At 35.1% G+C, this 18,331-nt stretch overlaps 1 protein-coding gene across 1 annotated transcript in view; it reads left to right on the top strand.

Moving 5' to 3' along the window:
* Positions 1-2,110, top strand: part of LOC107740391 (conserved oligomeric Golgi complex subunit 6-like) — a 54,012-nt gene extending 51,902 nt beyond the window's left edge. Inside the window, exon 17 of the mRNA XM_016552818.1 lies at positions 1,684-2,110. Within this exon, the coding sequence (XP_016408304.1) occupies positions 1,684-1,831 (148 nt within the window). The 3' untranslated portion in view covers positions 1,832-2,110. The remainder of the gene's footprint in view (positions 1-1,683) is intronic.
* Positions 2,111-18,331: the final 16,221 nt, after the last annotated feature.

Below are 18,331 nucleotides of genomic sequence, written 5' to 3'. Positions count from 1 at the left end.
GAGCAGAATGGCCAGACTGGTTGAGCTTATAGAAGAGCAACAGTAGCTCAAATAACCCTTCGTTACAACCGAGCTATGCAGAAGAGCATCTCTTAACGGACAACACGTTGAACCTTGAAGCAGATGGGCTACATCAACAGAAGACCACTCTCCTGTTAGCTAAGAACAGGTAACTGAGACTATAGTTCACTCAGGCTCACCAAAATTGGACAGAAGAGGATTGGAAAAAGGTTGCCTGGACTGATGAGTCTCGATTTCTGTTGAGACATTTGGTTGGTAGGGTCAACATTTGGCGTAAACAACATGAAAGCAAGGATCCATCCTGTCTTGTATCGACAGTTCATGCTGGCGGTGGTGTAATGGTGTGGGGGATATTTTCTTGGCACACTTTGGACCTTTTTGTACCAAATGAGCATCGTTTAAACAGCACAACCTACCTGAATATTGTTGCTGGCCATGTCCATCCCTTTATGACCAAATTCTGACTCCACCTCCTGACCCATCTTGTGATGGCTACTTCCAGCAGGATAACACACCATGTCTCAAATCTAAAATAATCTCAACTGGCTTCTTGAACATGACAATGAGTTCACTATACTATACAGTCACCAGATCTCAATCCAATAGAGCACCTTTAGGATGTGGTGCAACTAGGGATTTGCATCGTGGATGTCCAGCCGACAAATCTGCTGCAACTGCGTGATGCTATCATGTTAATATGGACTAAAATCTCCTTGCTTAATCTATAGCATGAAGCATTAAGGCAGTTCTAAAGTTCTAAAGACAAAATGGGATGTACCTTGTGGCCGGTGTGTAAAATGAAGATATATGAAATGTTGTGTTTGCGTCCTTTATGAAGCTTGCAGTCCTTTTAATTTTAATCACATGGAAGAGAACAACATTTTGTGTTTCAATGGAAAATGTGACGTGTTTGGTACAACTTGAGAGTGAGTAAATGACACTTTTTTTTTTTTTTGGAGTAAATTTAAAGCCAAGCCTTAATTTGATATGAGGCCTATTTATGTATGAGATAAAGGTTCACATGCATGTTAATTGCTTATTTACCATTAAGACTGCAGTATATACATATGTGTAGCTGTACTAGCAGAAGTGCATCTGTAGAGGGCAGTGTTACAGTAGTCCTGAACTGAACCCAGATCAGTGTTTTGTGTGGCTCTACTGTCTTTGCTCACTCATCCAGCAATATTCGGACCAGTTTATGTAGTTTTCAATTAGGCGATTCATGTGTGATGTGTTTCCAAGAACCCAGATCAACGGAAGTACCCTCAAAAACCAAAACAGCACCAAGTTATGGCTACCGAAGTGTTCCTAGAGTCATTTATCTGTGAAGTTGTTTTGATTCACTTAGTTTGCTCAGTCACAAAATGAAAAATATAGTTGTCAAGTTAGCCTTGACCGGTTTATTTACTAATCATGTATGGTAAAAAGGTTTCAACAGCTACTCATTTTATTATTTGGGAAACTCTTGTGTCTGTCTAACATGATACATGAAAGTGTAGTCAGCTACAATAAATTCATGGTGTTGTCCATTTTATTTAATTACAATGATATCAACAGTGTGACATGAGTACTGTAATGTGATCTGTAACTAATATAAATGAACTCAAATTGAATGTGTAAATTTAACAAAGTATTCAGAATAATTCTCTCTCTTTCTCACAGGGAGCAGATCTTCAAACAGTCCACAGAGCTGGTGTGTCGTGCGTATGGAGAGGTGTACAAAGGTGTCACCAACCCTACAAATGCCTATAAAGATGCAGAGTCTGTCCTGCACAGAACCCCACAGCAGGTACAAACCCTGCTGTCCTGAAATGTGCCGCACCACATCCTACAAACTGTGACAAGCAAGGATTTGACTTCCACACTCAGTGTTCTGGGACTGATACTGAATTCTGGCCACAAGACAAGACCATATTCAAATACTCATCTGGTGATGGGGAGGGGTTTATCATTTTTAATCGTTAATTATGTGAAACAAAGACACTCCAGTGATAATGAGTATATACAGAAAAATTATCTGTCTAGATTTCTCAAATGTTGATCTGCAGGCGCTGCTGTTTGCCAGAGGAGAGGAGAGGACAGCTCACACAGAGAAAAAAAAAATTTGTTTTTCCTTCCCATGTGAATGGATATCTTCACTAGCAGGCCCAGGGAAGCAAACTATAGACCATTTCATTGCCACATACAGATTCACATGCAGTGAAATATACGTACAGTCATTTCATTATATACACGGGGGCTTTTTCGTTCACCACCACAGAGGCCTGATATGACTCGGCGTCAGTCTGTAATCAGAAACAGCTCTGTCTTTCTTCTCTTTAAATCATTTTTTTTAACTGCATTAAAATACACACTTAAAAGTTCACAGACTTGTCTGTCTCACAGTTTTTTACCTCTCAGCCTCTTTTGAAAGAGATAGTTAAAAGAAATTTTGCGGCCACCCAGTGGAGAAGTTGACCAATGGGGAGAAAGTCGAAGGCATTCTCTCAGACAATGGTGCTTTCATGTCAGTGGCCCAATGGGCAGTCACGCCATCATTTAATTGCCGACAAAACGCCTGCCAGTGCTCGTTCGTCAACTAAATTTAGCAGAACACTGAAAAACAGTGGAGAAAAAAAGCAATATTACTCTCAGACTATTAATAGAAGTTTGTACCAGTTCTGAAATGGAAGCAGACAGAATAGTAAGGCCTAGCAGAAGTGCAGGGTGACAGATAAAGACCACTAGGATGTGAGGAGACTACAGTGAACTCAGTGTGTGAGAGTCGCTGGGGGCCACATTGCCTCTCATCTGGTGGAATATTTTGAGTGTGTCACATGGCCGCATTAAAGGGACTCTCCCTGCGGTGCCCGTAGCCAAGACGCCCCTCACATGCCTCGCATTCAGCTCGAGGCTTTCAGCTAGCAAAAAGCAAAGTCAAGTGAAGTACAAGTGCGACACTGTGGTGTGGAGTACTGTGAAATGGGTTATGAATATAAATTACTATTTTTAACCCAGATCACATCTGTGGGAGGGACGGAAACCCATTTTGGTTATCGCACAGCATCTAAACCTGCAACACATCATCTGAACTGGAAACATTTTGTGTGCGGTGCAGGGTCAGTCTGAGTAGGTTTCAAAAGCGCATGCTTTTTCTACATTCATTGGTTGAAAAAATTATTCAAGCACTGAAGTGAAGTGGTGTAATACATACATTTTACCCGGAAAAGCCTGAAATGTTAAATAATAGTCAGAAAATTTCATTTTTTGAAATGGTACGATTTATTGAACTCTTAGACAAAAAAAAGGTCCCACTTTATATTAAGAGGCCTTAACTATGTACTTACATCAAAAAAGTTTTTTTTTTTTGTTACACTATTTTAACGTGTCCTTGTTACAGTGTCATTATGCATTTAAGTATTGAGTAATATTAATTAACTACATGTACTTATTATGGTTAGGGTTTGGTTTAGGGTTACTTGCATGTAATTATATGTATATATATATATATATATATACACACACACACACACACAATACTTTTTACAATACAGATTGTGTCAAAGCAGCTTTAGAGTATATACAGCTTTACATTTTTATTTTATTTTTCAGTGTGTTCAAAGTTCTATTACTCAATACCAATAAGACTTACAGTAATTCTGACTATTGAGGAACACACCTCAGACTGTCACCTTTCAAAAGAGACCAAAACCATGTATGTACTCCAAATGGTTCAAGAACAGCATGCAATTTACTTTGGGTATGCCTTTTTTAGGCGTTTTAGGCAAATTTTACAGGAATGCTAAAGGGTTAAACAGGAAAATAGTGTGTTGAAGGAACCAAAACGCCATCATTCTCCTCTGGCCAGACGAAACCAGCAGTTTAATTCCAGGCTGCAACAAATTCAGATTGTGCAGAGGACTTATCTGGTTTCCGTACAATGTACTTGTTGTGGTCATATTGTATTGCAAAACATTTTTGCTGCTATTGAGGTGGAATATGGGTAAGGTTAGGGACAGGTTTGGTGGTATGGGTAGGTTTAAGGTGTAAGGGATGGGTCAACAGTGTTGTAACTATAAATGTAATTACAGAAATTAATTACAGATGTAATTACATGCAGGTATTTTTTAAATTATAAGTACAATGTAAAAACATGTATATACACAATAAGTGCATTGTACCAAATGATTAATTCAAATGTAAGTACATAGTTAAGGCCACTTAATATTAATGGGACTAAAAAAATCTATAGTGTGATATAGTGAGAATATGGAGTTCATAGCAATACAAAGGCAAAGGCCACTGTGCGGGAGCACTTTCATATTTTCCAGATGACAGAGAAAAGAACTTAAAATGCTCTGTCACTTTTGATTGGACACATAAAAGTAATACATCACTTGAATCTGTAAAGGGTCTACTTTTATTTTTGTATGCTCACCATATCAACAAAACTTTGTGCTTTTGTTAATACAAAACAACTGTCCTAATGTACTGTGATTAATCGACTAGGGAAGTATGGTAATATCTATTAAATTTTTTTTTTTATGTTCACCTGTGGTGCCTTAGAATTCTTTTTTTAAATCCCCTTTGAGTGAATGTGGCTTAAGTGTCCAAATACTTTTTTGGGCCACTGTACAACACTACTTTAGGCTTTAAGAGACTATATGCAATTAAGTTTATTTTAAGTTTCTCCCTGCACTGTACCGCCACAACTCTTAACCTTACATGCTTTTAAATGTTACGCTACGAGACGTTATCTAAGCGGGGTCAATACTGAGGTGTTGGACTCTGTAATGTGATGACATCATGGCTGTGGATAGACTGCTGGATTCAGATCTTGACTAACCCCACCCCAACCCGTGCAAACCCACAATCAACACAGTCTGTGCTATATATATATATAAATATATATTTTTTTTTAATTAGATGTTTTTTTTTTTAGATATATTATATCTAAAAATATATTATTATAGAATAGATTTTCTATCTGTTTTTGGAAAAGAGACAAACACATTGACATTAAAAAAACTATAATAGTATATTAGTGACATTAAAATAATGCTGCTGTATATCCAACAAAAATAAACTGCATAGGGACTCGCAGCCTGTTGCAACTAAAATAATTTGTCAAACTTAAAAAGCTTTAAACTTCTTCAAACATGAAACCTTAAAACCTTATTTTTTGAATTCTTACAGAATTAAAATGACTGTTAACGCTGTATAGTTACAGTTATCTTTATAGTTATTGTCCTTGTTGAGACCGAGTCTTTAGTCTGGTTTAGGATGGTCTAGTCTTGGTCTAGGTCTTGGGTTACACTTTATTTTAAGGTGTCCTAATTATACATTTAAGTACTGAGTAATATTAATTAACTACATGTACTTACTATATGGTTAGGATTAGGGTTTGGCTTCGGGTTACTTGCATGTAATTATGCATAATTTATTGTTATTATAATAGTAAGTACATGTAACGTGTAACAAAGACACCTTAAAATAAAGTGTTACCAGGTCTTGTATTGTCTGCTCTTGACTCAAACTCAGGGTGTTACCACAACAAGTACACAAGTACCACCTACGAACATGACTCTTTTGATTGGTCGCCTGTTATCAGTTGTTTTTTTACACCTTCGCTTCCCACTAAAAGGTTCGTAAAAAACCTTTGTTAAAAAACTGTTATAAACATTTATACCTGCTCATGTCAGTGAAAGTGTTCTGTGTTAATGAGTATTACACCAGCTGGTGGTTTAGGTTTGCGCAAGTATCAGTGTGCAATGAAGCACATGGCCGTGTTTAACTAGACGCACACACGCTCATCCTTTCCCATTAGCACATGTTATATGGCAGCTGCACCAGTGTGCAACAGGTGTTGTGTTCCATTGACAGGTGTAAGAGGAACCATTAGGGTTAACACTTCAGAGCACACAGCTGACATATCCATCCATCCGTCCGTTTCTCTGTCTGTGCTATCTTAATTAACCAGAAATGCCCTGCATTTGCCCTTTTGACCTACTTTGCAGTCAAACCGGTTTCAGTATACATTAAACTGGCTGTTACAGCTGGCAGGAGATCAGTTTTGCTTGGAACACTTTGCCCCATGCTGTGTCCCAATTCTCCGTAATATGCACTAGGTACATACTTTTGAGTGTGTTCTTAGACAATATGTGATGTGATCATTTTGAATTGGAAGCCACTGAGTCGTTTGTGGGGTTGTTGTTGTTAACTATAAAAGTAAAACTATTAACATTAATTTTTGTTAGTTGAAAAAAAGTTGAAATAAAATATAACTGAGTGAAAAAGGCAACTGAAGTACTACATTGATTAAAACTAAAATGGAAATAAAAAATAAAGCTAAATAGAAATATGTTAAACAAACTAATAAAAATCACAAAAGCATTTAACCAAATTGCTAAAATTAAATTTATAAAAATAAAAGCTAATCCAAAACAGTAATAAATATTATAATAGTATATTAAAAAAAGTATGCAATTTGCAAAATTCTCCTTATTTGTGGAGAAATGCAATTATAAACAAACAAAAAAACTGTTTGTGTGTAAGTCTCAGTTTCGAATTATGTCATTCTTATTACAAAATTCCAATAATAAACATAATTTCTTCATAATTTGTGAGACAGATTGCTGTAGCCTCCACTGGCAGCATGTAGCATACGCAAACCAATAACCTCTTTCTTCTTACTATACAAAGACAACATGAATGCATATGCAAACCAATGATATCTCTTTTTTTAACATATACAAAAACCATATAAATGCATATCAGTGGGTTGAAAGATGCAGTACAACTTATATCTCTCATGCATATTTATTTGCCTTTATTTAATTTTGAATTTCATTTATTTTAATTAAGTTTGGATAAATCTCCTAATTCTGTCATTATACAATGCCTGAAAATTGTTTTATAACATCCACTGTATTAAATAATTATTATATAGACAAATATTTAGAGCAGAAACATACTAATTATGTCATTAGAAAGCAGAAACTGAAAAAAATGACCATTTTAATTTAGTGCATGTAATCAAAAATGTGTTTCTGGGTCAAAATGATTCTGGGTCAGGCTAAAATGTCATAAATCTGTGACTTTAGCCACATACCCTCTTGTTCATTCTTTACACGCATAAATAGTATGCAAACAAGGAATGGTGCGTGAGAGTCAAGACTTGGGTCGAACTGATTTTGGAAGTGCACAGAAAGGCCAGCTCAATTTGACGTGATAAAGCTGTTCGATAGGAAGCAGTGGTTAATCACTGAGTGGTGTTGGACTTTGTCCAGGGCTGCCACGAGCTCTGGATGATGTCAGACATTCTTCAGACTGAATCCAATTGATATCTTGATCTGTTGCATATCTAATTCATTAAAGTGAAAGGCATCCAGTCTATCAGTGTCAATAATACTGATCTGTTTCCAAGGCAATATCAGAGGTTAGTTTAATCTCCTTCAATAGATTTGTGCATTCCTCCTTGTTCTTCCCCATTCTTCATGTTTCTTCGAAAGTGCCTGATACCTTTTTCTGCAGGAATTCACCATTGTAGCCAAATACTTAAGACTGCTATTCTGTGGCTAATCTTGGCACCTGTCTCCTCCCTTTTGCATTAATCAAATCAGAATGAATGCTTTGGTTATGCAGTATACTTTATTACCCCTTGTTTCAGCTAATGAGGTAAATTAGGGTTATTTGTGAAATGCTCTATGATGGCACCAACATGCAATGACATGTTGATAGTGATTGGTTTTATCGTAGGTCTGCTTGTGAGATACCTTGTAAGATATCAGTTAATCCATGGTCAAGTCACCTGTAATTATATAGGGCTTTGCGCAATACAGATTGTTTCAAAGCAGTTTACAGTGATAAACAAGAAAATAGTGATTCAATAATGCAAACAAAATTCAATTATGCTGTAAAGCAGACCTGAAATGACAATATAAACAGTCACTCTTCAGATGAAATCAGTTGATTCAGTTCAGTTTAATATTATAAACTATTATATTATATTTTTTTGCCTATATCACCTTAAAATTGCACATAAATGATACATTATACATTTAATTACATTGTCAATGAAACATGGTCACAATTCTACCTTTTTAAATATATAATCTATCTAAAGTATGATGTCCACTATAGCAAATTCAGCAGTTTTACTAAAATATGTTTAATGTTATTGTTTTGTTATTTTGAATAATGGTTTTGTTTTGTTTTGTTTTAGGTTTTTTGTTTGTTTGTTTTTAGGTACTGTAGGAGGTCCACTATAGCAAATTATACACGTTTACTAAAATATCCTAACAATAAAGTTTTGTGTCCGCACTGATAGCCTTGTGGGCAGCGTGCAAACATATAGTGCCGTTGCGCTCTGGGGCGTCCTGAGTTCGAGTCCCGGCTTGTGGACCTTTCCCGATCACGTCTCCCTCTCTCTCTCCCACTTCGCTTCCTGTCAACTAACTGTCCTATGATAATAAAGGTAAAAAAAAACACCAAACATATATCTTAACAAAAACAAGTTTTTTTTTTGTTTGTTTATTTTGGGTTTTTGATGTGGATTTTTGTTTTATTTTAAGTTTTGTTTGGAGTTTTTCTTTGGTTTTAGATTTTATTTTGATTTTAGGGTTTTGTTTTTTGTCTTAATCCTTCTTAAGTTTGTTACGGACCCCTAGTTAAACACCCAAGAAGGACATGTGGAGTGAGGTGCAATTTCGCCAAAAACATTGATTATGGACTCAGAAAAGTAACGAATGTACACAAACTCACATATCATATTAAAAATAAAGACAAAGGAACATACAAATGATATAATATTCAAAATTAAACATACCAAAATCAATACAACTTCACAATAATCTTCACCTTTAAAAAGGGGAAGTCGGCAAAACAAGAGGCAACACAGTAAAAGAAAAGGCAACTTGTAGCCAGCGGCTGACAGGGCATATGTATATGCAGTACTTGTGCCCTTTATTATCATAATGAATGAAATCTGAGTGAAAGAGAGTGAGAAAATAAGCTTATCTAATGTAACATGAAACAGAGACATGGTGTCCCAGAGATTGTAGCGCAATGCTCAGTGGAGCGCTCGGGTCTCTTCTTCATGTGGTTATTCATTGCTCTGTCAGAGAGCCAGATGCTCGTGGTTGGACTAACGCTAAAGAGCTGTAAAAAAAAAAAAAAAAACATTGCCTGCATTTCTGACACTCTAAACGGGAGTGGAACTTTTTATAACACTCTCCAGCTAATTTGGACCGCTCAGTGCCACGTCTATATTACAGTTTTCAATCTCCCTTTAATTTGAGGACAAAAATAGACGCTCTACTTTTGCTTAGGAGAAAAATACTTTTGTTTTTGCAGAGTTAGCAGTTAGATAAACACATTAGAGATAAGAATCACAAATGAGATATCATTAATATCTCACTTGCTTCTCCTATACGCAGTGAGATTATATGAAAAGCACATTGAGATTAATTTCCTAGCTCTATACTCTTATGTTGTATGTCAGCAAATGTCTCATTTGTTCCAAAGGTTTTTAGGAGAAACATCTGAGACAAAGATGATACTTAAACTTGATCCCAACAATCTCAAATTTTGCTTAACCTGCAAATCATACATTTCAATATGAATTAAAACCTCTCATAAAAGTATTATAGGAGAAACGTTTGAGAGAACCATGATCTCCATTATGTTTTTTTAACCTTTATTTATATAGTGCTTTAAAGATTGTGTCATAGCAGCTTTACAGTGTCAAACAAGGAAAATAGTTTGTCAATAATGCAAGAGGACAATAACAAATATTATTTTTTTCCAGGTAAAGTCAATTCATTGATGATTCAGTGATGTCATTATCCAGTTAATCTCTCTTCTCTTTGTGCAATCAGTCAAGCATCCCCTACTAAGCAAGCCAAAGGCGACAGTGGCAAGTAACCAAAACTCCATCGGTGACAGAAATAAAAAAAATAAAAAAAAACCTTGGGTTTTTTAAACCATTAAGTCTGAGATTAAACAAATTGAAAGAAAGATTAAATGGAGACATCAAGTTCAGAGCTCTGTACAATCTCACATGTGTTCTCTAGAGTTTCAAAATAGATCTCAAGTGTCTCAAACTGTTTTCAGATTTCGATATGAATATCTCAATATGAACTCAACATTTCTCATCAAATTATCTGCTATTAGCTGCTATGCACAGTAATGTATTAGCCCTATACTTGTACTTTATGTAAACAATTTGTCTTTCTTTTGTCTCAGTACGTCTTTTTATTTATCCTAAGGAATTTTAGGAGAAACATCTGAGACCGTGTTAATACAGTATTCACACTGCACAGTACAGAGCCCCTCACAGTGCCCCAGAATGCTTTTACTGTACTGAACATGCCAACGATGCCCTATTGTGCAAATATTGTCGTTTTGACTCCAAAGAAATGTGAACACTTTGTCCGGATTCCTGGAACCTTTACAACCCCGCTTACATAATTTCCAAATAGTACCACTTCAGACCTTGTTTTTGGCTCTGTTGTGGATCATTGTTGTGCTTTTTTCTCTCTCTGTGATGCTGTTATTGTTTTTGTTGTTGTTGAGTGGCAGGAAGGTGGTGACGCAGTTGTAAATATTCAGCTCTGAGAGCTCCGGTGTAATCTCTCTTGACCGGAGTCATGATTACATGGTGTACTACATCAGAGGGCTGATAGTAGAGTCGGGTGGAGTCGGGTTACTCATTCATGACTTTATGTCTGGCAGTGTGTGAAACCATGATTGTTGACAGTTACTTTCACCATAACAGTGACTAATTGGTTTATAATTATTAATATTGTGGTGTTATTAGGACTGTCTATATATTTCATTCAATAAATAAATATATAAATGTAATATATTACTATATCAACCATGACCTTAAGCATATTTTTAACTAATATAATAAAATAGTATATTAAAGATTCAGTTTTAAAAAGAAGGATTTGGGAGACTGCTATTGTTTATAATTTAATAAAGCTTTTTTACTTGTTTTTATTTTAAAACTTTTAAAACTTGACTTGTTATTTTTTATCCAATAAAAAGTATTCAAAAATGTGTTCTTTATGCTGTTTAAAAAAAAAAAAACTTTTTAAATATGAAAATGTTGCTTTATTTTTAAGGAAATTTAAATAAGAATGTTGTTGTTTTTCCTACTTTTTTATTTATTTATTTATTTTTTACTTTTAAATAACATTTTATAATTTTGTAGTAACACTTTAAGTCCAAGTACAGCGGGTGTTATGGGAAGTGTTCCCGGTTCCGGTTGACCTAATTAATGCAGCCTAAAAATCCTTTAACGGATTTGAATATTAGAAGCATATTTTAGACATTCTACTAACAGCAAGTAACTTTGCAACTACATGTCAACTACCAGTCATTAGATTATTAGTACACTGTCTGTTTAATATCTTCTAAAACTTTATTTTGATGGGTCCACAACATACAACATACTGACTATGAGAAACTTTGCAAGTATGTCAACTTAGTCTACAAACCCTAAACCTAATCTAACAGTCTACTCTGAGAGACAGACATGTAGCTGCAAATTAATGAGAATTAGTTGACAGACTTTGCAAATTAGTTTGCAAAGTTGCTTATAGTTAATAGAATGTCTAAAGTGGTCTATCAAAATAAAGTGTAACCATTTTTTTTTAAATAAATATTAAATCAGTATTTTATGTAAAAATGAAATCAATATAAAATTAGATTTCGGTGCCTTGTTCAAACTTTTTATTCCATATAGAATTTAAGAGACTATTCCTGTCATTACAACAATAACTACAAGTACAAAAACTGTAAACAGCTTCATCCTTTCCACTCTGTTTTCTGCTTTGTCACACAGAAGTCAGTTCTCCTTGTCAACAGCTTGCTGGTGTAGATCTATATCTCAGGGTCATGACAGGTGAGGTAAATTGTTGTGCTGCGTCTTGTGGGTGTCAAGGTCAGTAAATAAACAGAGCAGAGATGACAAAACAGAAGGAAAGGGAACATAGAGCCTTTTCCCACTGGGATACTGGATCATTTATCATGCAACCTGTTTCTTTGGTCATTAGTAGAGTTAGAATATAGCTTAGAAGAGCACTCGGTGTGGTGCTGACCGACTAAATTAAGGAAAGACAGAAAGGCTGAGGTTAGAAGAGGATGATGGGTAAATGCAGAAGCACTGCCTGAGAGGCCTTTAAGAGGGAGGCAATCGCCCTGGTTACTCAGTAACCCGGAGCAACAGTTGTCACTCACCTCTCCCCTAATACCCTTCACCCTCAGGCCCACGTGAAGAGGGACTGCTCCGAACCAGCCAGCTCTCTTTCTCTCTTGAAAGCTGGTTACCCTTCAGGGAGAGACTTATAGAGCATTCATGAAATGCCTAAAACACTTTGATCATAAATAGACTTCCTCCTTGTGATCTTTGCAATTGTTTTCAGGGCTGGGTGTGGAGGATCAGAGCGTTTATTTAAATGACAGCTTGTCAATCAGCCAATTCTTCTTACGATTGTGTTGACGTTCTGCATTTCAATACCAAAGCCATAATACAGCGAAATATGCACGGAATAGCTTCACCGCATGCACCATAATCCAGAGACCCAAGAGGTTTGTGTGACTCACTGGAGGAGTGGCGTGGCTTTTGTGCACTAGATGCATGTTGGGATTTTGTCACACACACACACACACACACACACACGTCCAGACTAGCACAGGGAGGTGCTGAACGGTTGGTGGCAAGAGGAACCAGACTGAACCAGTCAAAGTTCTGAGACTGCTTTCCACAGCCAGGGAGGGTGTGACTGAAGGCTGTTTGCAGGCCAGGATTTTGACTAACCCACAGAATGGTACAAACACAAAGACTCTGGTGAGGGTAATTCCTTTAGGATTCACTCAAGAATAAAAGAGCTGCTTATGATGGATGCCCCAATGTTTGCTGTTTACTTTTCTATGAAGGCAACGTAATAGCGCTGTATCTATGATCCTCAGGTTGAGAAGCACTGTGATGATGATGATGATGATGATAATATTTATTTTACTAATAGTGTTTGGGTACACCATGTTTGGAATAGTGATTTTAATATTTATTTGATGCCATAGAATATATTAAAAAAATTAAAATATAAATAAGAATAAATACATTGCCTTTTTTATAGTTTCTGTATTTCAATTTCATCCAGGTCATGAGGGCACATTGCAGGATGTTCTTGGGATAATAAAATGTAAAGTCATAAAAAAGGATAATATATTTTGTATTGTATTAAAATACAATATATTTACAAATGTGTAATAATGTAATTTTTTAGCACAAAAACAGAGTTATAAAATGATAATAATAAAAGTAAATAAAATATATACAATTATTTGTTGGTTTATTTACAAATGATATTTTGCATTTAAATATGACATTTTAATAATTATAATATGTACAATTAATAATATTATATAAAAATCGACATAAGAAACTTTAAACCTTTCCTGAATGTTTTACTTTGAAAACTTCAAAATTTTCTAAATGAATATACAAATAATAAAATACATAAAAATTATTATACTTATTATACTTAAATATATATTAGAGCTTTAACTGAACTTTGAACTTTTTGTTTACAGAAAAGTGTCTGTGGAGATTTCTGGGTGGTTGAATATGCTGTTTACCATTACTCTTATTTAACCTTTTGAATTTTATAAACATTGGAAACCATACGAAAACAACCAGAGACAGAATATGTAATTCAAGAACAGTATTTATACAGTTTAAAAACTCAGATAAAGATGTTGTGGTCTGCTGCTTTAAGTCATGTAACAAAAGCAGACTAGAAATGATTCAACAAATTTCAGGTTAGGCAAGTCATGGCTGGAAAACACTGGATATTTGCCACATACTGTATGTAATGGGGAGGGGGACTTAACTGAAACAAACGAAACTTCAGTACTGTCACTGTCCCTCTCTCTCTGGCCTTTCTCTGGCCGTTGCCAGGCCTAGCAGCACTAATTGAATGTTTTTTTCTTCTTCTCCCTTTTCTCTTACATCAAAGAAAGCAAAATTGAGATTTAATAGTTTAGATACAAAGTTGAAAAAATCAACTTCAATCATTTTTTTTTTTTGTCTTGGAAAATGAACCAAATGGGGTGTATACAAAGTTTGACCCAATCAAAAGCTTTCTAAAATGACCACATAAATGCATACGCTGATGCTCTGGAAATCCCACATTTCTTCCCTGGCGTTGCATCAATAATGATCTATTGAACAAAAGCTTCATTCACAGACTTCCCTACAAAGAGCAGAATAAAGACAATAAGCAAAGTCATTACAGCAGGTTACTGTCCACCGCCGCTGTGAAAAGACTATCTCACGCTCTACATGACTCCTCGTTTTGTTCCTTTGCCTGCTCCGCTTTGGACAGCCATGTAAATGAATGGCCGTGGGTGAATCACACACGGATGGAGATTAAGTCTCGAGTCCTGACTCACAAGATGAATCATGCAACCTGTTGAGAGCCCAAGTCATCAGAGCAGCTGTCTCAACACACCGAGGTTACGAGCCTCCATCGGTACTCGCAGTGGGGTGTGTTTTTATGGCTATCAATCTGTGGGCGTATTTTGGATTCCTTTTTCGATTTTTGGCCTGAGAGAGTTCAGCTGGTCTTCTTCACAATAACAAATGAACTCGGTGGCCACTTCGAAACAGGTTGAAAAATAAACAGTTTTAAGTGTCCGCTCGGAAAAACATGGCCATTTACCGGCTAAGAAATGCTTCATATTGTTTTAAGTTACTGTTACTCAGGAAAAGCTCTCTTAAGGTCATTTCCTGCCATTCAGCGGCGACAGATCTCCACTCACTTTTGGCCACGAGTCCATAGCTGGCAAATGCTCCAAGCTGGTTTTGAAAATAAGCTTGGTAAGCAAATAATAATTGTTCCACTGTGGTGCATTGGTAAATGAACACTGGGAAAAAAGCTATAGCGTTTGAAAAAAAGTGATATTCGTACGCAGTTGTTCGCAGTATAATACAACAACTTTTATCACTATTTAGTTCAGAGTTTGTAATTCATAAGAAAGATTTTATTGTATTTTTGTATAACTTAAAAATAAAATTTTTCAATTAAATTCTTTTTCATTTTATTTTTGTCTATTTTATTATTTATTTATTTATTTTTATTTATGTCTATTTCATATTTAAAAATCATACAAATAATTTGTATATTTTATATGATGTATTTTAAAAAGATATTTAAGTATATTTTATAAGAAATATGTATTTTGTGTAATATTAGAATTCAATTTTGAAAAAAAAAGTTTTTATTAATTTTAAGATATTATCTATTTTTGTCTATTTATATATCTATCTAAAATGAAATTTTTATTTGATAATAGTTTTTTATGCAAGATTATTAATTACATCCAGACACTTTTCTATAGCAGCAGCACTTTTAGACTTTTGTTGTGGTCATGTACTGTGGCTATGAATCATATCAAGAGAGACCAATAGAAATTGGTCCAGATTCATATTTAGACCTGCTTGCTGGTCGTTATAGAAACCGTTGATCAGATGGTCCACCGAGCATGTGAGTCAGTGATGTGACTGCTCAGATCTCTTCTGCTGTCACGATATGAGAAGAGAACGCTGCTGATTGCATAATTGCCATCACGACTCATATAATTACTTGCCATTTTAACAGATGCTTTTTTCGTGCAAATCAAATTACAGTACACCAACTGCAGCCATCAGGAGCAATAGGGTCTCGAAAACCAAGAACGATTACTGAGAATGTAAAACCAAACTCTATAGAAAGACAAGTGCTGATTTTGTGGGACGACTGATTTTGTGTCTGCATAATGGATTTAAATATGATAAAATGTTTTAAACAGTGCTGAGAATACTGTACTTTTATTAGTAAATCACCTGTAAATATAATTTAAAAAAATGTATTAAACTGTAAACAAATTGTAGATCTGTCTTTAAATAAGTATAATTATTATAATTAAAATTTTCCTATGGATAAGAAATTCTATCTCAGCCATAAATGTATATTTTAAGAATTTGATTAAGCTGTGAATAAATTATACACAAATTGTAACTCTGTCTTTAAATTAATATAGTTAATATAATTAACATTTTCTTAAGGATAAAAAAAAATCTATCTCGGCTGTAAATATATAATTTGAGAATTTGTATAGAACGTTTGTTTTTTGGCTATTGACTAAAATTACTGTTTAATTGACTAAAATTTTTGTAAGCTCCCTCATCAATTCTTAAATCGGTTTTGAAATGAAGAGTAACAGTTTCTATTATTAATAAGAATAAGAATAAGAATAATACATTTTTAACAGTTCTATGTGTCATTAGATAACAAAAACTCATTTAAAATTAAAAAATTATATGGCAGCAAGGTAAGAGAACAGATGAATCTGCTGCTGCTTCAACATAATCTCGACTATATAGTTGCTGATTTTATATTACAGTATTATTATTTTTTTTTTTTTTTGATTCGTACATAAACTTATGAAACTAGCTTGAAGCTACACAGACCTAACCTTTAGTGGTGTGTAACAATGTACGATTGTACAAACATAGTTGCAAATTTCCATGAGAGTTTGTTGGCTACTCAGGTTGTCATGTAATAAACTAGTCATTCTCAGTCTCTGTGACCTAAACTGTTATGTTCCTCATTTTATATACTAGAAATGATTACTCAGACTTTGAATTATAGAATCCTATGACGTTGTGTGATGACGTTAAATGTTGGGGAATCACCACTGCCATATCACAACTCATTAATTTACTTGAATGAGTGGCGAAACATGTCTAGTTGACCGAAATATCTGTACTAGTCATTACTAACAGTTGATTTAACTTCAGTAAAGGCATATTTTAGAGTGCAACTGAACTTTTAGTGGGAAATAATGAGAAGCAGGGCTTTAATTCATCTACCGTGATTTGATTTGGAAAAGTGGACATTCAATAAGGAACATGCGTTTGATTAGTCAGTGATTAGTCATGAAGTCAGTGACACTTTTTACTGTCACCCAACCAGCCCTCCAGCTGTTTGCTTAACCTGATCACAGATGCGGACCAGGGCAGGATCACTTCTCACATACATCCCGAGAGATACAATGTATCCTGCTCAGACTTGTTGATCTGAAGCGAATCCAAATCCCGCTGGTATCGATCAAGTCTGTTGTCATATAGGCTAGTAGCTTATAACTTTATCATAGAACTCAAATAATTACTAGAGCGATCAGGTTGAGTCAGACCTCTCTACAGTATTTTATATTGTTTACTGTAACATCAAATGGATCAGGTGTTGTCAGGAATGAAGGTTTCCACACTATAGTTGTAGGTGGAGATGTTTAACTTGGTTTGAAATGAGTAACTCACATCATCTTTATTTTGCGGAATGATTAATTGACTCTGACTCACAGATCGATGGACCTAGCTTCTTTCTTTCTTTCTTTCTTAAATCTCATTTTATATGCCTGTTTATCTCTAAGTACTTGTCTGTTCTTATGTGTTTTGTTTTTTCTTACACCACACCTCAGATGATATATTGTGTTTAAAGTGCTCCTATTAGGCCTAAAGTGCCCCTATTAGGCGATTTTTGAAAATTACCTTTCATACAGTGTGTAACACAGCTCTAAGTGAATGAAAACATCCTGGCAAGTTTTAAATCTGAAAGTGCTCCGTGTATAAAGATATTGTCTCTCAAAAGAAAGAGTCGACTCTGAATCATTGAAACCAGTCGTTTTTAAAACAAATCCCAAGCCGTTTCATGTTGACGTCAACATGAAACATTAGTATATTGCCCGCCCACTTGTTGGTTTTTCGCATTGGTCTGAATGAAAATGGTAATTCATTCTTTGCCACTAGGTGCCGCTTCAGGCATGATGAAATGAAAATGAGACCAATCGGACCAATCACAGCTGATTAGCATCAAGCAAAGGAGGGGTTTGGAAAAATTTATCGTTAAACGAATGGTTTGGGAGTCGTTGAGCAAATAGGTAAAAATAAATGCATATTATAAGACAATGAAAGTGACCTTGCATGCATGTGAACCTGTTGTTGGGGACTCTCAAAACCAAAATATGAACCTTTCATTACCCATAATAGGGGCACTTTAATAGCATTCTGTTACTGAAATGATGGTGGTGAACCTTGTAACACTCCAAAGAGAAAGGAAAAATTGAAATTGCATCATATGACCCTTTTAATTTATATTTTTACTTTCACATCTAGCTTTTTTATTGTATGCTTACCTTTATCCTATTCATTTCGTGTTTATGTAATTTTATGTATCCTAAATACATAATTGAATAATATGTGTACACATTCATTTTTAAA

This window comes from Sinocyclocheilus rhinocerous, unplaced genomic scaffold, assembly GCF_001515625.1.
Source record: "Sinocyclocheilus rhinocerous isolate Xijiao unplaced genomic scaffold, SAMN03320098_v1.1 scaffold315, whole genome shotgun sequence".
NCBI classification, from domain to species: Eukaryota; Metazoa; Chordata; class Actinopteri; order Cypriniformes; family Cyprinidae; genus Sinocyclocheilus; species Sinocyclocheilus rhinocerous.
The sequence above is the reverse complement of the archived record's forward strand: the minus strand, read 5'-3'. Positions and strand labels throughout refer to the sequence as shown.